Genomic DNA, 21,886 nt, shown 5'->3' with positions numbered 1-21,886 from the left:
TCAGACTCTCACCTCCCTCCTCCTCTCTTCCTCAGACTCTCACCTTCCTCCTCCTCCTCCTCCTCCTCCTCAGGTGAGCTGTATGATTGGGCAGCAGGTCGGGGGGGGAGGAGGAGGACATGGGGGAAATCACATGGTTCACATTTCCAGCTCTGAGAGACGCCATTTTGGAGGAAAGTTTGGAATTAGTGGACCTGAGGAGGAGGAGGAGGAGGAGGAAGAGGAGGGATTCACTGTGAGAGATGTTTGACACGCACGCACCGCACGAACAACAGTGAGAAGAGTGCGGGGCCGTGCGGGATAAGTCACACGGGGTTTGACCCGGTTTGAACCAACAGCCTGGAAGTTTTTTACCCGGGATAAACACCAGAGCTCCGGAGCGGATCGTCCGCCTCCACCGGACCAGCGGCAGCGGGGCTCGGCTCAGCACCGCCCGGTAACCGCCCGGTGCTCCTCCCGGTAACCGCCCGGTAACCGCCCGGTGCTCCTCCCGCCGGAAACAGTTTCTCTGGAGTTTGGCCGCCGCAGGTCTCGGTCGGTGAAAGACACATCCACACTTTTTGTAACCAGCCCCGTGTCGCCTCCGCGGTCAGTCTGCGCTGTGCACGCCGGGGCAAGGAGCCTCTCTGACGGGGAGCTGCAGCTCAGGGAGTCGGTAAGAGACGGGGCTCCTCGCCGGCTCCTGCCCGCTCTCGGTGTCACTTTGAACCGTGTTTTTGTCGCCGGTTCCCCGGAGGCTCGGCGCTGCTCTCCCCGCTGTCCCCCGACAGGGAGTTTGTTTGTCGGAGCGGAACTTGGTGTCGTCGTGGAGGATTTTCTTCAGCCCGGACTTGGAACGGTGACAGCGGGCTCCAACTGGAGCAGCCATCGATTGAACAAACCGTTCCCGTGTGGCGGAGTGTATGTGGCTAACACGGACCTAGCGCCATACCGAGCCGAGCCAGACCGAACCATGCCCGTCAGAAAGAAAGGTAAGCCGCTTTCACTTAACATATTAACTAGCCCGCTAGCCTCGGCTAACTCCGCGGGACCAGGTCAAAGTGAGGCTGGGTTCAAACCGAGCAAACTCTCAAACTGACCCCGACACGTTCACACACTCACACCCGACCCCCGCACACTCCGCACGGCTTCTCCTGCACCGGGCCGGGCCGAGCCGAGCCGGGCAAGAGAGTTAAAGTAGGGCTAGCCCGTTAGCCGCTGGTGCTAACCAAGTTGTATGTGGGGCACCTGGTCCGGAGACGAGCCAAACTAAAAATAAACTGATATGAATCAAATATTTAGTCTGAGGACTGAACGTGAAGCTGCTGCACCTTAATCTGAAAACTTGGACTTCACTTTGTGTTAGAGACTCGTTTTATTATAGACACTCGTATGTATATTTGTGTATACATATATATATATATATATATATATATGTGTGGTATCAGGACTGAACTACTACATGCTCTACAAGCACATGTCAAGTCTATGTCTATACATGTGTGTGTATAATATCTGTACACACACATGTATTGATTTGTCTGGATATACATGTGTATATGTGGTTTGTGTGTGTTTATATACGTGTGTAAATCTATGGATGTATACATGTGTGTGGATCTATTGTTGACTTTTTCATATGATAGATTTGTCCATGTTTGGAGTTCACAGTGTTTCGTCTGCACACGCTCAGGTCAGTGTTCATCACTGAGGGCTTTCTGCTGCACAGAGCAGTTGTGTCTGCTGAGCTGAAGCTGCCATCGTGTCTCAAAGCAGTTTTCATGAGAATGACTCGACGGCGGCTCTGCTCGTCTCTGTTGTGTCCCACGCTCACCTCTGCTGCTTCCTCCTCCTGTCGTCCAGATGCCCAGCGAGCGCTGCTGCTGCTGGAGGAGTACCGGGCCAAGCTGAACCACACAGAGGATCGGCAGCTCCGACACTCCATCCAGAGGGTCATCGACATCTTCCAGAGCAACCTGTTCCAGGCTCTCATAGGTACGACCGCCTCTCTCTTTCCTCAGGATCACCATACAACCTGGGAACAGCTTTGGCTCTGTCAGGGTCTGAAAAGTCTGATCAGGTGTTTTGACAAACTCAACTGTAATGGAACAGAAACTAGTCGATAATTAAGTCAGGAAAAGATTTTACACACAAGGTCCTCGTCTGTGTTGACGTCATCGAGTCCAGAATCAGATGGATTTATATGTGGGGTGGAATCAGATAAAAACTAAAAGATGTATTTGTGATGATGTGGTATGATCAGGTCCAGAGCCGGTTCAGTGGAGATATCTCGTTACATTTTTATAAAATAATTGGAGTTGTCTCTGTATGAACTTCAGGACGACAGTGTTGAAGTGTTGTGTGGCTGCGCATTTTTAAAGGTCAACAGCAGTTGTATTTTTAATTTGTAGATTTAATTTATTTTGAATGTCATGCAGCATGCATTCACCCTCACACCTCTAATGTGGGGTAAACCGCTGGTTTTATCAAAGGTCAGTGTTTCCTGGCGACCGCTCGGATCTTTGTAGATCTGTAGGAAAGAGTCGGGCATCATGGCTGCAGCCATCCTCCTGTTCGTTTCCTCTGTGCGCCTTGACAGCGGGGCGAGAGGTCATTAAGTTTATCGATGTGTTGGTGTGATTGTCCGAGGGCGATGGTCGAGTTCGCAGCCAGAGCACGCAGCAGCAACATCTGGATGAAAAAAAACCTACAAGTTCTTCGGAATCCTTGGCTCCTGATTTAAATCATCACTCAGCTCTAACCCGGAAGATTTCTAGTCGTATTGTTTTGGAAAAAAATATCTGAACTATCCTGGAAAACAAAAAACAACCGAAACAAAACTTGGTTGCTCTACATCAGAGTATAAAATCAACTGTTTTCACACTTTCAAAACATTTCTGCAAAGTTCTCATTTTCTTTGTCGAAATATCAAAAAGTTTTTGGAAGTAGCCGACGAGTTCAGAGAAGATCAATAACAGTTGTGTGAGCGACCTGCGGGACAATGAACCCTGTTGTGTGTTTCTAATAAATCACAGAGCTGATGGTGACTGGTGGTTTTTCAGGAACCTCAGGTAAAACATCCTGGAAAAAGAATCCTGTCAAAGTGCGAACATGTTTAAACGTCTTGTTCAAGGACGATGAAGCAGCTGGAGGTTGGTTTCTGTCTTCACCGGGTCACATGAGTTCATGAGCGTGAAACACCAGAGTGGAGATGGAACATATTCTTTTCTTTGTGAGAGTTAATAAAGGAATAGAAGTCACCCTGCAGGTTTCCCTCCGGAGTTGTTTGTTTGGCATTTTGGCAACAGCATCAGGATCTGGGCAAACAGAGACGCTGCTGCAGGGTTAACGGCCCCAACGGGAATGTGGTTAGATCTGTTTGAGGTTCCCAGTGCTGAGTCACTCACTGAGGCTCCGTCCACACTGAGACGATGACTTTTAGAACGTTTTGGGCTGCGTTTGAGTCTGAATGAGCAGAAACCGAGGTGTTTGGAAAAAAAACACGTAGACGCTCACAACCTCTTGCTGATTGGTTCGTTTCAGTCATGACGTAACCTCCTCTGATTCGCCAGCCTCCTGTCACATGACCTCCTCCATGAAGAAAACCACCAGCCTCAGAAACAACATGGAGGATCAAAGTGTCGCTGACCCTGTTGTCTTTGCTGACAGATGTTGTTCATCATACAGCTGTTTACATGTTATTCTGCACGTGCATGCTCAGGGTATGTGAGTGGTCATGTGATTTGTGTTTTCAGGTGTGTTAGTGTGGGCGGGGATTGGACCTGATAAGGAGCCAAAGCGCTCGTGTGAACATAGATCGCTTTAGTTTGAAAACGTGATCAGAGTCTAAATCTGTGAATCAGCTGACTCTGGTTCACGGGAGGACGACGGCTCTGTTCCATCCGTTCCTGTTCGTTCTGCATCCACCTCAGGTTCCTGCTCTTAGCATCTTCATCATTAATGGATGACTGGGAATCGTCAGTGTGAACTCAGTGGCCTTGTACTGCTCCCTTCATCTTCATCTTCGTCTTCCGTCAGTCCGTCTCCTCTGCTATTGGACAAACAGTCAGTAACAGTGAGAGTAGAACATGAGCTGAATACATCAACAGTTAATAAAAGCTGCATATGAGTAAATAATAATGATAACCTGCAGATTATCAATGAATAATAATATAATTCACACAATAATTAGTTGATTAAATATTTGATATAGTATACAATATATAGTAAATATAATATGGCCGGAGGCATTATATTTTAAGGTTGTCCGTCCGTTCTCATTCTTGTTAAGAAGATAACAAACATTTGGACATTTCTTCAAATAAGCCTCAAACCTTCAGTTCACTCAGGGATGGATTGATATGATTTTGGTGAAACTGCTGCGACCTCACACAATATGATTATACTTTATTATAACAGAACTTTATTGTCACAGAACTTTATTGTCACAGAACTTTATTGTCACAGAACTTTATTGTCACAGAACTTAAGTTAGCCAACAGTTCGATGAAGGTTTTATCAGCCTGTGACCTTTGACCTTTTCAGTGTGAAACCTAGTGGAGGATTTTAATGACTAATACAGTGAGCAGTGTTTCTCCACATTCATTTTATTTACAGAATTATCGCAGCCGTTGCTGTTAATAAATCTTTTCCACGTCTGAGCTTTGACCGCAGCTCTTTTTAATCACCGTGTCTTCTTCTGCAGTGGTTTAAACGTAGCGTCTGGAGAAACAGCTCCGCTCGCTGTTCATCTCCTTCATCCCATCAGCTCGTGGAGGGAAACAAACTCAACTCGTGTTTTTATTTTGCAGATTTTAAGTAAATGTGGATGGAAGCGTGAGCGCTGCCGGTTTCGTCTCCCGATCTTAAATAATAATTAACTTGGTCCTGTCACACTGACTCTGCGTTGTGGTTTTTATTCTCAACTACTTCAGCATGCAGCCTCCCTCTGTGTGTTTGTCACGCTCACCCTGATGTCCCAGCATCTGATGGAAAATAGATTTCTGCTGCACAGTTTCCAATCTGCCAAACCCCCCAAAAAGAGATGTCTGCAGCAGGACGAGCACGGTGTAATCCCTCAGTGGACATGACGATTACCCCCCAGTCCATAATCCTCCACCATTTACAGCAGGAGAGCTGTGTGCTTCAGTCTCTCTTTCCATTCTTTGAGTTCAGACTGGCCTGATTCCCCTCAGAGAAACAGATGGCGTCCGTCGACTCTTCTCACTTTGATAAATCTACCTTCAGTTGAACAGATTTGGATCCTGTTCAACTGTGACTGATGAATAATAAAAAAAAAAGTGATTCTTCTGAAACGTTGGCAGGAAATAAGACGTGTGTTCAGGTTGTGTGTAGAAGCTCATTGGTCCAGACTGTGCTGTGGTCACGCTCCAACTTACGGCTCTAACTTGGGAAGCAGCTCGCTGCTTTCACTGTAAAATGATCTCTTAACAGTCTCCCACTATTCCACAGGGGTGGCTTTTTATTAGACATCAATACGGCGCAGTGTTTAAGGGCGTCCCTGGAGGACGCTCAGACTAACGGCCGAGAAACCCGCTGCACCACGACAACAACCCTTCAGCGTTTCGGGACTTGCTGCCTGGCGGAGACTGTCTTCCTGTCTCTGCTGCTTAAATCTGTCTTGAAGATTTAAGTTCAGAGAAAAGCACCAAAACTTACTTTAAACAACTTTCCCAGACAAAAGGACTAATAACGCAAACAATGAATAGAATGAGGAAGTCATCGGTGCAGTAAGTTGACCACTGGCGAACCCGAAGGCTTTTATACCCCCACACTGCTGAGGCCGACACCACTGAATTTATACGACCACTATGAAGAGAGAGAGAAAACAAACCTTGCAACGAGTTTGGAAACGTAGAAGGAAGTTGGTATTTTTAGGTCTGACATCAGCTTCTGTACGATGTTGATATGTGCAGCTATTTTCAGCCATCAGAAGAAATTACATAACACCTGGTGATTTCAGTGAAAAGTCAAATCTCTGTTTTCAGGGTTTCAGTGTTTCTCTTGTTAAATGACGAAGTAGAATAACCTGGGCGATGAACCACACAGGATAAGGACGGTTTGACTTTTCATGTCTCCACGGCAGCGACACCTAGTGGCTGGAGGCATTATGTTTTCAGATTGTTGGTGCGTCCCATTGTTGTGAACTTGATATCTTTAGAACTCCTTGAGAAAATCTTTTCAAATTTGACACAAATGTTTACTGACACTCTCAAATGATCTGATTAGATTTTGTTGGTCAGAGGTCAAAGGTCACTGTGACCTCATACGAGTCTGTTAAAAACTTTATGTAGACGGACACAACCACCCTGGTTGGTGGAGACAATCAACCATAGGGCTGTGATTCTAGTTATGGGTTAGTGGACATACTGCAGCAGCTCCACGTGGCACTGCTGTGTCACCACTGAAGCATGTGAAGGCTTTTATTGTGAAAGAGCTGCGCTGAAGGAAGTTGTTCACAACACCAGGAGAACCGGACTGTTCTCCCTCACACCTGAAAGGAATCTGACGATCACTGACTGTATATAAAGATGATCACTGACTGTATATAAAGATGATCACTGACTGTATATAAAGACACTGACTGTATATAAAGACGATCACTGACTGTATATAAAGACGATCACTGACTGTATATAAAGACCATCACTGACTGTATATAAAGACCATCACTGACTGTATATAAAGACGATCACTGACTGTATATAAAGACACTGACTGTATATAAAGACCATCACTGACTGTATATAAAGATGATCACTGACTGTATATAAAGACACTGACTGTATATAAAGACGATCACTGACTGTATATAAAGACCATCACTGACTGTATATAAAGACACTGACTGTATATAAAGACCATCACTGACTGTATATAAAGATGATCACTGACTGTATATAAAGATGATCACTGACTGTATATAAAGATGATCACTGACTGTATATAAAGACGATCACTGACTGTATATAAAGACCATCACTGACTGTATATAAAGATGATCACTGACTGTATATAAAGATGATCACTGACTGTATATAAAGATGATCACTGACTGTATATAAAGACGATCACTGACTGTATATAAAGACCATCACTGACTGTATATAAAGATGATCACTGACTGTATATAAAGATGATCACTGACTGTATATAAAGATGATCACTGACTGTATATAAAGATGATCACTGACTGTATATAAAGATGATCACTGACTGTATATAAAGATGATCACTGACTGTATATAAAGATGATCACTGACTGTATATAAAGATGATCACTGACTGTATATAAAGACCATCACTGACTGTATATAAAGATGATCACTGACTGTATATAAAGACCATCACTGTCTGTATATAAAGACGATCACTGACTGTATATAAAGACCATCACTGACTGTATATAAAGATGATCACTGTCTGTATATAAAGACGATCACTGACTGTATATAAAGACACTGACTGTATATAAAGACGATCACTGACTGTATATAAAGACGATCACTGACTGTATATAAAGACCATCACTGACTGTATATAAAGACCATCACTGACTGTATATAAAGACACTGACTGTATATAAAGACGATCACTGACTGTATATAAAGACGATCACTGACTGTATATAAAGACCATCACTGACTGTATATAAAGACACTGTCTGTATATAAACACTAGTTTCATCCTGTCGAATGAAGCGGGTCAGATTTTGGGGTCGCTCGCTGCAGTGAGGTCATCACAAGGAGCCGTTGAACTGCTGATCTGATGGTTTATGGGGAAACATCTGTGGCGTGCGGCCGGCGGTCAACGAGCCAAAGAAAGCCGTGGTTATTTCTGTAAGGCCTCTTCAGAATTGTGCTTCCTAAAATAAAACAGCAAGTTGGACGTGGCTGCTGGGCTGAAGGCTTTTTATAATGTCGGCCTCGTGTAAACAGACTGACTGTCGTCTGCAGGGAAAGACTCCGAATATCAATCAATCCGTTCATCAATCAATCAGAGTTAATTGTCTTGAGAGCTCAAGTTAACGCCGCTGCTCGTAACTGATTATTATTACTCTTATTATTATTAGGAGATTGTTGTTCGTAGGATCCTGTTGAAATTGTTCTAAAATAAAAATTATAATATCTGGAGCAAGAGTTATTTGTGCGACGTGTTGATAGCAGTGGTACCACAGAGCAGCAAAATGTTCATCGTTCAAATAACTTAGATTTAAGAAATATTTAGTTTATATTTTTAGATTTAGAAAAAGAAGGAAATAGAGTTAAGATTTGATAATTTACAGTTTAACCATTAACTGTTTTATTCTTAACTATAAATTAAAAGAAAAATGCAAATATAAAATAAACAACATTTTTATACAACATACATCTTTTCTGCATAGTTTATTCTGTATCACCGAACATCACTGATGCTCCTTTGACTGACTCATATCAGACCAACTGACACTGATCCAGTGAATCTGTGGTGGGATCAGTCTTTGGTTTAATACTAATATCAGTCGGTGGTGGAGGAAACAGTCAACACATTATTTCCTGCGTTCAAGATGAACCTGAAATAAATACACAAAATATATTTTACTGATTAAACCCATCGGTTCTCGTCAACACTGAGATTCATCATCTTTATCAATGACAATGTGCTGCGTGAAGTTAAAGTCTCTGATTCTGTCCCTTCTGTCAGATATCCAGGAGTTTTACGAAGTGACCTTATTGGACAGTCAGCGATGGGCAGAGTCTTCCAAGGGGGCGGAACCCATGGCGCCCGTTAACCTGTGGGACTTCTCCAGCCTTCAAAGCACAACGGTGACCTCGGACACTCTGCCCAGCCTCAGTACCAGCATCGAGGTAACAACACAAACCTGTCCAACCCCAGTCACTGTCATTTCCCATGGTTCGTTCAGTGTTGTGGTTTGATGGATTGTCACTAAACACACACTGTGGACACAACCGGGGAGTTCAGTGGTTTTCTAGTTGTGTCTGAACGGTTCCTTCATGTTGTTTCTTAGAAACAGAAACACCCTCAGTAAAAATAGAGAATTGAAAATAGATCACACTCTTCAAAACGTCACAGGATGATGACTGAAAGTGGTTTTTGTTTGCTTCAACGTTTTATTCTGGAGCTTTTATCAAAACAGGAAGTGAAGTGTGTCAAACCTCTTGATTACACAAGACACATGGTGTCACAGGTGGTGAGTTTAGTTTGGACAGTCTGACTCGGCTCTACTGTAAAGCTGTTAACTGGTCTGAGGGTCGTCTGTCCGCCTCAGACTGTTGAGTGTCACGTCGCCTGGTAACCATAGTAACACCCAGGCGTCAGGAGCAGAAGGTGAACTGTGACCTGTCGATGTTGAAGGTTCATGAGGTTGTTTTCTGATCTGAAGCTTCATGTTTGTTCAGGATTCGTCTGATCTGTTAGTTTTTGTTTCACTTTTGTCTCACACTCGTACGTCCTGTCCTCATCACCTACGTGGGCGTCGTCTACCTATACTCGACTCTGATTGGTTTGTATACCGCGTCCGACGTGGGCGTGTTGTCAGGTGGGGGGGGTAGTAGTCTCTCTCTTTGAATTGAGAATATGAATGAAGCTTCATTTGGTTGACATGGTAACATCATGATGGTATCACTAGCAGCATTAGCACCTTCAGGCACAGTACTCCACAGTACTCCACAGTACTCCAGTACTCCACAGTACTCCAGTACTCCACAGTACTCCAGTACTCTACTGTACTCTACTGTACTTCACAGTACTCTACAGTAATCTACAGTACTCCACAGTACTCTACAGTACTCCACAGTACTCTACAGTACTTCACAGTACTCTACAGTACTACAGTACTCCACAGTACTCCACAGTACTCTACAGTACTACAGTACTCCACACTAGTTCAAATGCACCAAATGAACGTCGTTGTGTGATCACATGACCTCAGTGTGATCACATGACCTCAGTGTGAACGACAGCGTCACTCAGCAGAGTTCTCACTTAAATTCAAAGCCTCTGCTCCCACACACACACTCACAGACATCACTTCTGCGGAGTCAGGTTGTTTTCATGTAGATGAAATAACTGGTTTCTGTAAATAGAACATGATTTGATGTTCACACAACTGTGTGGAAACAGTGAGTTCATACTAATGAGAAGAATAACTTGATTTACTTTTCAACACAAAGTGCAAAGTTTCTCTGTTCATTTACTTATGCAGCTGAAGTTACCATGTCGGTGAAAACACAGTGACACTGAACACGAGATGTTTTACAGCAGCAGGACGAAGCGTCTTCAGAAACGTGAGGTCGACATTACTGTCCTTGATTATCTATCAAGGTCTCAGATGTAGAGACAGAGATTACATGAGAGGAACAAAACTGCAGCTCAGCAGAAGTAAAGACGATCAGTCTGAGATGATCAAATCAAACAAAGCGAGCCTTCGTCTGTGAGCAGCAGGATAGAGACCAGTTTGTTCGCCTGTCGACAAGCTTCTTTCATTTCTCTCTAATCCCTTGTTTTCATAACAGTTTATGGGATGAGCCAGAAATTGGAGAATAATCCAGGAAATGTCATTTTTTTGTTCCTGGTATGAAATTGAATTTTAAAGCTGGAGTTGATGGAAGAGCAGCAGTTTCCAGCACAGACAACACAGACTTTTCACTGCGAAGCTCAACTCACATCTCGGTTCTTACAAATATACAAACGCTGCCATCTGCCACCGGTGATGTCATGTGGAGCCAGAGTCTGTGAACAAGTGATCGTGGAGCTGTGGTAACCAGGTCCCGCCCATTCACACTCCACCAGTCAGGTGTCTCAGCTGTCAATCATGACGTCTCAGCCCAGTTTTATATCATCCAATAACTGATTAACCCAAACCGATCAGAAACACTCGAACAAACATCAGAGATAAGAACGAGCTGAAATGACAGAAACATCTTTAACAAACATTTATTCGACGTCTACAGTTTGGTCCATGTTCCATCTGCTAACATGGAGGAGGTGAATGAGCTATACTGCAGCCAGACACCAGGGGGTGATAAAGATGATTTGGCTTTAGTATTGCAAGCTGTCACGTCGTCCATTTTTATTTACAGTCTGTTGGAGGTAATAATATGTCTCAGGTGAGATGTGAATTAGAAAAGAACTGAAAGTTGTTGCAGACAATAAATATTTTCTTTGGATGAAGGAGAGAAAATTAAACGTGTGTGATGTCATAGTGTGGATATCTGACCCGAGCCGATCGGTTCAGGTTTGAACAAACATTTTAAAATGGTGTTCGGCTTCAGGCTCGTTTTGTCTCCATCTGAGCCTGTGTGTGTGTGTGTGTGTGTGTGTGTGTGTGTGTGTGGAAACTACTTCTACTGAAACTACTGAAAAAAGAAACGAGTGGAGCAGGTGTTGATCGTACTTTGATGAGGTTTTGACGTGTTGAACTGAGTTGATTCGTTTTTTCAGCCGCCGGGCTGCAGCACACACCTCAGACATTGTCCTGCAGATCCACTTTGAGCTGGTGTGTTGTTTCTGAATTGAATGCCTTCTCTCTCTTTCCTCTCTCTCTGATTGTAAACACACGTGGGCGCTCGTAGGACTGCCCCCTCCTTAATGAAATCCTGCACACGCTGGCGCAGGCCAAACGCTCGCCTGGCCGCGACGCACAAGTAAGTACCGGACTCCTGCTGTTGGCTGGGAGGGGCTGTGGGTGTCGTCCACAATCGCCGCATGACCCATCCAGTCCCTCATGTGCTTTGTCCGGACCATCGGAGGGGCGGGACTCTGGGTCCAGGGTCAGGGGTCATGGTCGCCCAGATGGCCTCAAGGTGTCGCTGTAGGTCGTCTGAATCTGACCAACGTAAAACCAGAGAAGAAATGTTGATGTACAACTTTTCATGGTAGATACATCTTTGTTCAGTTTTATTTTCCACTGCATCAGAAAGACTCCTAAAACATGTTAAAGGCATGTTAGAGTAAAGTTATAAATGACATATGTATATTTTTAATATTATATTATATTTAATATTCTTCAACAGAGACTGACTGAGATTTAATGAAGATCTTTGTCTCATAGCAGACAGACACAGATTAGTTTTTATCTCTTCTGACATATCGTGTGTTGCTCTTTGAGAACTGATCATTTCATTCTCACTAAAAGCTGAATTTGGTTGAACACGTCTCAGCAGGATTTCCTCTCTGGCTTTACGTGACTGTTTGAGCCTCGTGATGCAGCTCAGCGACATGTTGAGGTGGTTTGTGTGGGTTCAGGGCCTGTGGGTCATTGTGCTTCATTCGTTCTGGTTCATGTTTTCGGGTCCGAACAGTACACCTCCTGTCCTCAGAGACAGACGCATCTATCAGAGCACAAACTGAGAGGAACGTTGATGGAAGCTTCTTCAATCTCAAATTTTAAAGATGTATAATCTGGAATTTCTTTTTTTATCATTCACAACCTTTTGGAACCTGCTCTTCAGACTTCATCACTGAAGAAATGATAGAATTTCAAAACATGCATTAATAACAAGGAGAGAGTCAGTGAGGAATAAAATTGAAACCTTCGATGGTGCCGATGATTTTCACAACTTTTGTTATTTTTGTTTGCATCATTAGTTTTTATAATATGGACAAACCATCTATATGTAGATATCAACACCTATGTGAAATATATACATTAAAATAGAAAATGAACAAAGCATACATAAAATAGGAAATGTTACAAATATAAATATAATAAATATTATTGAAAATATGCAAATTCCAATAAAAATAGAAAAACTATGAAAATAGTTAAAATATGACTGAAAACACAAAGTTCATCATGTAAATAAAAATTAAATATAACTTGAAATGCGAAAATATTCAGAATATAAATATCTACATGTAAATTAGAAATAAATAGAAAATGTTTAAAACGTTTAAAAATAAATGGAAAAGAAATTCAGATTTTAAATAAAAATTCGTATATTCATTCTTATTGATCTACTCAAATTTTTTATCATTTCATTTAAACCAATTTTAAGATGTCGACAGCTTTTTTTAAATACTGAGGAAAACAAAACACAAATTCAATTAATTTTCTTTTCCACCTAAAAACAGTTTAAAAAAGTTGAATCAGTTCAGTGATGACGAGCTTCCACAGCTTTAACCAAACCAAATGTTTGTAATGTGATTTTAACACGAGCGGCCTCGTGGCCACTTCATGAGTCGGTGCCTCAGAATAAAGGTTGTCAGTCGGCTGTTGGGAGCAGCGCGTCGTATCGTTGGAATATTTTCAGTCTGATTCAGGGGGACTGGAGCTGTACTGACGTTCAGGACCTTCGTGGTGGTGGTTGATGTGGATTTCAGTTCATGTGCAGGTTACACTCGTACTCTGACTCTTTAGGTTCCTGTGTGTTCTTCGTGTGTGCATCAGTCATCCCCACATGTTCATGTCTTAAGCTCTTAAGATAAAATAAAGGAGTGTTTCAGATTTATTCACCTTCGTGGCTCATCGTGAACACAAACACCGGCAGCAGATGTGATGTCATGACAGTGAAACTCAGACACAACAGCTCAAAATAATTTAATTTTAAAGCTCCAGTGTGTAAGATTCAGGTGAAAGGATCTATTGGCAGAAATCTAATGTAGAATAATCCTCATGATGTTTTCACTCGTTCATTTTATCTAAATTGTATGAATTGTGTTTTCTTTACCCCAGAAAATACCATTTATATTTAAATACTTTATATTTAAATACTTTATATTTACATGGAGGGGGTCCTCTCTACGGAGGCCGCCATGTTTTTCACATTAGTCCAGACTGAACCAACTAAAACCTTTTGAGTTTGCAGCCTGAATCATTTGTGTGGGAGTCTGTGGCTGCCAATCTTAATCATTTAAACAAATTCCAATTTAAAAATAATTCATTCTCAGTGATTCTTTAAAGTAAAATAGCTGAAGAAGTCAGTCTGTAGTGATCATGGAGAGGAACCGAGGTTTTAAAATCACGCCCATACACACTCTCAACCAATCCTGAGTCAGCCTCAGCTGTCAATCATCCTGTCTCCGCCTGTTTTTACATCATAAATAACTGATTCAACCCAAACTGATGAGAAACACTTGAACAAACATCAGAGAGAGAAGAACGAGCTGAAGTGACAGAAACACCTTTAAACATTTAATCAACGTCTTTAGTTTGCTCCATGTCCCATCTGCTGACATGGAGGTGTATGACCTACACTGCAGCCTGCCACCAGGGGGCGATCACAATGTTTTGCCTCACTTTCGAGAGCCGTCATATTGTCCATCTTTATTTACAGTCTGTTGTATGAACTCTGCTGATGAGCTCAGACGATGATTACGATGTGACGACAGAAGATTCAGAAGATCAAGTTCAAACAGGACAAACAACGACCCGATCATCTTAGTACGAATCACAAAGGTCGTTTGAGTCGAGATGTTTGAGTTCGGAGGAACGAGCAGTTGTCAAAAAAAGTTTGTACTGAAATGAAGAAGTCAGTGACGCTGACACATTTGAATCACATTTATCAGAACCTGTCATTGGTGACGTCACTTCCTGCGGCACATTAAAGGGGGCGTGACACACTCCATATGACGGTGACACATGGATGGGGGGGGTGCACAATATGACTGATTCATGGAACTAAACTTTTCATACTCCTGATTCCCACGCTCCCTCGTCTCCTCCTCCTCCACGTCACTGAGTCGTACATGTAACAAGCGCTCAGTGTGTTTTTAGAGGACACGTGACGGAGGACGACTCGCTGTCCTTTGTTTGCTGACATCACACAGACCTCTGATCCCAGTGAACTCGGACGATGTGATGGGTCAGAGAAGAGTTGGGGTTTGGATCAGGGGGCGGAGTCAGGAACATACCAATTATCTGGCGAGGACGTTAGCGGAGGTGGAGTCTCTCACCTCCTGAGTTCCCTGAGGACATGTAGGGACGGCAGAGGACGTCTCTGAATGGACACCAGGATAGATCTAACCATGAGCACAGGTTACACTGACGAGCAGTCGCTGGGGGGGGGGGGGGGCCCACCTTGGATTAGAGAGTGTTAACTTTTTCTTATATCTAAAAATGACGTAGAGACTCTATGTGGTCTCACACAGTTTGAAACACTAGGTGGCGCTATGAGCCATGGTCAGTACATGTAAACCAGCAGTGATGTGTTTCATTAAAGATCATGGGTGAGTTTCCAACTCACTGGAGCTTGGTGAGCGCCCCCTCGTGTCAGACGGGGGTGTAGCGGGGTGCTGCAGCCTGGAGGTCGGCTCTGGGTGGGTTCAGAGGCAGAGTGCTGAGTTTTCCCACAGCTGTGAACGCAGCGTCAGTGTGGAGGAGAGGAGCGGGCTTCGGTGAGTCCCGCTCCCGCTCTGAGCTCCGCAGGGCCGGGCGAGGCTGGAGGAGGCTCCCCGGTCCACACGCACTCCGCCGCCGGGGGTTCGGGTGTGTGTCCCCTGGCTGAGTGACGGCCGGAGGAGATGCTGAGGTCCCCGGGCTTCACTCCCGGCTCCACACGATGGACTGCATCTGTATCGTCACCACGAAGGTAACGCGTTTGGCCACTTCAGTGGAACTTGTACGGGAATATGTCGCGTCTTTGTGAATTATATCGGGGCCGAATTACAGAGAACATCCTCGACATGTGAGCCACGTGTACTTCTAACTTCACAAGTTTGTGACTTTTTACGGAAATGAAAGAATTGTTAATTTGACCTATTTTTCAACGGGAGTTTGGTGAAACGTTAATCACTTTATTATTCAGCTCAATTCTGTCTGTGTGTGTCTCTGTGTGTCTCTCTGTGTGTCTCTGTGTGTTTCTGTGTGTGTCTCTGTGTGTGTCTGTGTGTGTGTCTCTGTGTGTCTCTCTGTGTTCTCTGTGTGTGTCTCTGTGTGTGTCTGTGTGTGTGTCTCTGTGTGTGTCTCTGTGTGTGTCTGTGTGTGTCTCTGTGTGTGTGTGTCTGTGTGTGTGTCTGTGTGTGTGTCTCTGTGTGTGTCTCTGTGTGTGTCTGTGTGTGTGTGTCTCTGTGTGTGTCTGTGTGTGTGTGTCTCTGTGTGTGTCTCTGTGTGTGTCTGTGTGTGTCTCTGTGTGTCTCTCTGTGTGTGTGTCTGTGTGTGTCTCTGTGTGTGTCTCTGTGTGTGTCTCTGTGTGTGTCTCTCTGTGTGTCTCTGTGTGTGTCTCTGTGTGTGTCTCTGTGTTCTCTGTGTGTGTCTCTGTGTTCTCTGTGTGTGTCTCTGTGTGTGTCTCTGTGTGTCTCCGTGTGTCTCTGTGTGTCTCTGTGTGTGTCTCTGTGTGTGTGTGTTCTCTGTGTGTCTCTCTGTGTCTCTGTGTGTGTCTCTGTGTGTCTCCGTGTGTCTCTGTGTGTCTCTGTGTGTCTCTCTGTGTCTGTGTGTTCTCTGTGTGTCTCTCTGTGTCTCTGTGTGTGTCTCTGTGTGTCTCTGTGTGTGTCTCTGTGTGTGTCTCTGTGTGTCTCTCTGTGTCTCTGTGAGTGTCTCTGTGTGTGTCTCTCTGTGTGTGTGTCTCTGTGTGTGTCTCTGTGTGTCTCTCTGTGTCTCTGTGAGTGTCTCTGTGTGTGTCTCTCTGTGTGTGTGTTCTCTGTGTGTGTCTCTGTGTGTCTCTGTGTGTGTCTCTGTGTGTCTCTGTGTGTGTCTCTGTGTGTGTCTCTGTGTGTGTGTCTCTGTGTGTGTCTCTGTGTGTCTCTCTGTGTGTCTCTCTGTGTGTCTCCGTGTGTTCTCTGTGTGTGTCTGTGTTCTCTCTGTGTCTCTGTGTGTGTGTCTCTGTGTGTGTCTGTGTGTGTGTTGATAATGATGAAAGTTGAAACCTCAGCATCATTGACCTTTTATTAAATCATCTGATCTGTCACTTCTGCTGTTTCTTCAAATAATGCCGAAGCTTTGGTTTTCTCATCCTGCTCATTACCTCAGGCTGCGTGTTTGTGTGTACTTGTATTCTCTTTAGGACGTCTTCCAGTGTACCTGTGACACCTTTTCAGATCCTGTACACTTCACGGGGACCAAAGTCCTGATGGGACTGCACTCCTGAGCTCAAGCTTAGTGTTGGGGTACGGTTTTCATTAGGCTGTCCACAATCAGTGGAAGTCAGTACATCGTCCTGATAAGGAAAGCTCCACAGCCGTGTGTGGGTGTGTGTGTGTTTGCATGTGGGCCAGCTATTACTCATGTTGTTATACAATCACATTCAAATTTAAGGTCCCATAATGTGAATACTACAATTTCTAGATGAAGAGGTTTCAGGGTCGTGTTCAGTTTAAGTTTAGTGTTTAGTAAGCAGTAGCTATGGTTAAGGTTACAGGAAGTATCAAGGTAAGTTACTGTAACGTGCTCTGAAGTCATGGAGACGTGTGCGAGCTCTGACATCATCAGTTCAGGTCGAACTGCGACGACTGGAGCTCAGAACAGGAAGTTCAGCAGTTCACCAAACTGTGACACTGAACTTTCTCTGAGAAACGTCGAGGTCCGCTTCAGGAATTTCAATTGCAGAGGTGTGTGTGTGTGTGTGTGTGTGCGTTTGCGCGCGTGTGTGTGTGCAAGCGCGCCCTGTAGGAACACACAAGCCAAGAGGAGCACCCAAGCGTGTTAAACAAACACACACGGCAGGCTGTCAGCAGACCGCAGGGAGGTGAGGAGAACAGAAGGAGAGGTTAGAGAGGAGGAGGAACAGAGAGGATGCTGGGAAGGCGTGGGCTGGGTGCTCTGATGAAAACAGAGGATGAAGGAGGGAAACTGGCTCTTTATATTTTCTGGACACTGCGACTTTTGACCTTTCAGGATTGACGTTGTGTTTCTGTCAGATGAGCTGAAAGTTGAGTTCATTCAGAAAATAAGATGTTCTGACCCATCATCTTCCCACGGCTCCAGTGAGCTGAGGCTGCAGACGTGTTCTCCTGATCCCAATCTTACATCGGACTCAAGAATAAACCGATCAGACTATGGTGGTCAAAGGTCAGGGGTCACTGTGACCTCACAAAGCACGTCATCACAACTGACTCGAGAATCCAATCCCTGCAAGACAGCGAGGTTCCCGACGCGTTGGTTTCCGTCGACATCGAACGAGACACAGTGAGACAAAGACAAGCAGAACTAACTGGTGATGGGAACGGGATTTCTTTTTGTTTTGTTGCAGGCGTACCTGCCGATGGAGAAACTCTGAAGTTTTGCTGCATATTAAACTGAACTGTCATATCTGCAGAAGCTTCGCTGAATAATAGATTCTCCTTTGTGTCTGTGAGAGAGCGAGGGATAGATGAGTGGGGGGGCAGGGTGGAGTGATGTCAACATGATTCATTTACATTTGTTTAAGTGAAATCATGGACAAACATTGGATTCATAGAATAAACACAGAAGCAGTTCACTCACAATATAAAACATCAGATCTGGCTGTGCTGAGGTCACGTGATTAAAGGTGAAACGACCTCGTATCCACCGTCAGGTGTGAATCGTCCTCAGAGCAGTTTGGTGATTTATTTCTTGGCTTGTTCCTCTGCGGCCTGGGCCCTGACGCACTCTGCTCTCTTTGTGATCGTGGCGATTGTTGTCGGGGACAGGAAGCACTTGACGTTTTGATGGACTTCCTTTTTTTCCCCCACAGAGAAGATCACAAAGCTGCGGTTTCCCTGCGCTCTGCCAAGAGCTGGCTGTGCTCGCTGCTACTTTGCAGCCTGAACTGATCTCAGGTCTGTCGTCCTGCTGTGATGGACAAACCTTGAGCAGCAGCGTCTCCACTTTGTCCTGTTCTGTGACAAAGTGTTGTTTTTATTTTAGGTTTACTCTGTTTAACCCTCTGACCTCTTCAGTAGAAATGTCCCTCGACTTTCTGCTGCAGAAAGAATAAATGTTTTAAATATGTAAAATAGTTGTTTTTAGAAAGAGTTTTAGGTTTTTAGTGTTGACTGGAAAAGACAGAAGAAGAAGATGATGTACTTTGTTGACTCTCTTCATTTTTAAATTAACTCCTCTGAGAAGATGTTGATGGTGAAAAGAAAAGATGTAATGAACAGTAGAAAATAACAGCTGTTGTTCAGGGTAGAGTCCAGCAGGGGGAGCCACCGCCACACACTGTCCACTAAGTCCCTTTCATCCGTGCACTATATGGACAAAAGTATTGGGACACAGCTCAGCACACGCAGGTGTTTCATTCAGTCCCAGTGGTCGGACGCTTGGTTCCAGTGAAGGTGAATCTTTATGCTTCAGCTGACCAGGACGTTCTGGACTATTGTATGGGTCCAACTCTGTGGAACAGTTTGTGGAGGTGTTCCGGCAGGACTCGGGTCCATGGAGGCTCGGCTGGCCCCACAGAGCCCTGACCTCAACCCCATCGCTGAACCAGAGCAGAGCGTCTGAGCCCTCTGGTCCAGCTTCAGAGTCTGACCTCACACACATGTTCTGGATGAAGGAGCAGGAGTTCCCACAGACACGGTCCAGAGTCTTGTAGAAGAGTGGGAGAAGATCAGCTCCATGTTGATGCCTGGATTTAGAAAAAGTCATAAAAGCTCATGTAGGTGTCCCAATACTTTTGTCCATAAAGTATACATCAACACCAGTCGTTCATGTCGGGCTCCACACACACACACACTTCCTGTCTGATGAAGGTTTACGATCCGGACACACACACAATACACACATTTCAATTCGATTCGATTCGATTCGATGCTGCAGGGGTTGATGGTTGTCGTCTCTTCTTGTTTACTTCATGTTTTATCTGTGTCACACTCTTTCTTTTATCTGACAACAGAATAACGTGAACAACAATAACTTGGTTTCATTCACACTGATGCGTCTCAGTTATAAAACTCATCACTGTTGCTATGGTTACGCCAGGTTTGCGTAAGCTGGTCTCGTGTTAGTTTGAAAACTCTGGGGTTGTGTTGTCAGTGCTGTTCCATGTGACGTCACCTCTACAGCATATCCCGGATTCTTCTCTCCGTTTCCTAAACATGGCAAGTGAGGACGTTGGTGGAGATGTGTGGTGTCGGAGCGTGACTCTAGTTTGTAAGATTGGTAGGTTAGTTCGTTCTGTTCAACCTGCAGGAGGCGCTGAAGGCTGCTGACGAGTCTGATGACGTGTTCACTGCAGAAATGAACCAGAGAGGAAACAGTGTGACGTAAAATATCGGAGTGGATGATGCTGTGAGAGGATTCTACTGTCGGGTGGTGACGGGGGTTCAGATCCAGACGGGATGTTGTAACTTCATCTTCATCACAAGGAATAAAACAGATAATAATAGAAATGATAATATTGTAATGATGATGGTCGAGGAACAGAGGGAAACCTTGTCCTCTTTTTGCTCCTCCTCTTCCTCTGTCTCTGGGTGCTCCACACCTCCTCTTCATCTTCATCCTCTCTTCACATCACTGACTCTGCCCTACATCTCTCTACCTTCCCTGAGGATTCTCTCTCTCTCTCTCTCTCTCTCTCTCTCTCTCTCTCTCTCTCTCTCAACCCTCCTACATTCTGATGAGTCATGTGACGACCCCCCCCCCTCCTCCCTGGTGACCAATCACACCCCCACAGAGGAAAGCTTAACACACATACAGAGACACACACTAAACACACAACATTGCTCGCTTGCCCCGGCTCTCATCATCATCACCACTCTGTCAGGGGAGAGAGAGAGAGAGCGAGAGAGAGAGCGAGCGAGTGAGAGGGAGGGAACGTAACAGGGAGAGAGGAGGAAAACAAGCCTGAGAGCAAGGGAGAGAGGAGTTGAGGCGAGTGCCTGAGAGGAGGTCAAGAGGGAGAGGAATATATTCTACCAGAAGAAGAGGGAGGAAGAGGAGGAGGGGTCAGTGGCGAGGAGGAGGGGGGAGGTTCTCCCTGAATGAAGGAAGAGCTCTGGGAGTCGTTTCCTTCCCGCCGCGATGGAGCGAAGCGAGGAATGAGGGCGGATGGTGAGAGCAGGGAGCAGCAGCAGCAGCAGTGGAGGAGGAGGTGGAGAGGCTGGAGGCGGAGGAGGAGGTGGTGCAGGGGGAGCCACGGCAGGAGCAGGGCGGCGCGGGAGGAGTCGGCACCGCTCCCGGAGGAGGCGGCTCTCAGCCAACTGCCCCGGCGCCGAAATGATGTCCCCCGGCTTGAAGAAGGTGGAGTGTTTCTCACCCATGCTGTGCCACTGCAAGGTGGCCTGCACCAACAGTACCATCTCCCTCATGTTCGGCTGCAAGGTGGGTGGAAACTTCCAGAGCTCCACCAATGGTCCGGGGGCAGAGAGGAGAGAGAGCGGAGCTGTTCACGTGGGTGGGCGTATGTGAGGTCACGGTGGGAGCGACGGGTTAATTCGACTGTTTTGAAAAGTAGAAATGTGAGCTGAAGCCTCGTGGATAAAACCAAAACATCCTCAGAAGATTCTCATGTTTCTCTGAACCTTCATCACAGAGATCTACAGATTCTGAGCCTCAGAACACACGAGCTAAGTGAAGCAGAGCAGGAGTCAGACCTGTGTGCATGAGTACAGAACAAGTGCAGGGTGTGAACACTCGTCACAATCAGTTTCATTCAAACTGTTTAAATATGAACATGTACTGTCGTAGTTGTTTCTCTGCACCTGTCAGACAACAGCTGAGGGGGCAAAACCCTCTCCGCTCACCATCACAGAGCCGTTACGTTTACCGTTTGACCTGACGCTAGGCGATAGGCTGTCCGGGGTGCCCGTCCTTTCATACTTCACTGAACCGACCAATCGGAGGCTCGGTGTGCATCAGCGCCGAAGCGTGATTGGCTGTCGGGGTGCGTCGGTGGCAGGCACGTGCATGTGTGGTTGACATGTGCTCTGCAGGGAAACACCAACGGGCCAACACAGTCACACATGAGACGGACTGATGGAGGCTGTCGGGCTCCGTCTGCAGAACCCACTGAAACGCTCACACGTCAGATGAGAAAATACAGAGTCA

The 21,886-nt window shown here is 45.2% G+C and overlaps 1 protein-coding gene across 14 annotated transcripts in view; it reads left to right on the top strand.

Moving 5' to 3' along the window:
* Positions 1-649: 649 nt before the first annotated feature.
* The window catches only part of dlg1b (discs large MAGUK scaffold protein 1b), a 58,334-nt gene continuing 37,097 nt past the window's right edge, over positions 650-21,886 (top strand). For 9 of the 14 annotated variants that reach the window (XM_069511391.1, XM_069511389.1, XM_069511388.1 and 6 more), the window contains exons 1-3: positions 650-971; positions 1,843-1,974; positions 8,683-8,846. In XM_069511391.1, coding sequence (XP_069367492.1) covers positions 953-971; positions 1,843-1,974; positions 8,683-8,846 — 315 coding nt within the window. In that variant the 5' untranslated portion in view covers positions 650-952. Of the gene's footprint in view, positions 972-1,842; positions 1,975-8,682; positions 8,847-11,573; positions 11,646-21,886 lie in introns of all 14 variants that reach the window. The other 5 variants (XM_069511390.1, XM_069511383.1, XM_069511381.1 and 2 more) reach the window with 1 other exon arrangement.

Source organism: Paralichthys olivaceus, chromosome 16 (assembly GCF_024713975.1).
Source record: "Paralichthys olivaceus isolate ysfri-2021 chromosome 16, ASM2471397v2, whole genome shotgun sequence".
Taxonomy (NCBI): Eukaryota; Metazoa; Chordata; class Actinopteri; order Pleuronectiformes; family Paralichthyidae; genus Paralichthys; species Paralichthys olivaceus.
The sequence above is the reverse complement of the archived record's forward strand: the minus strand, read 5'-3'. Positions and strand labels throughout refer to the sequence as shown.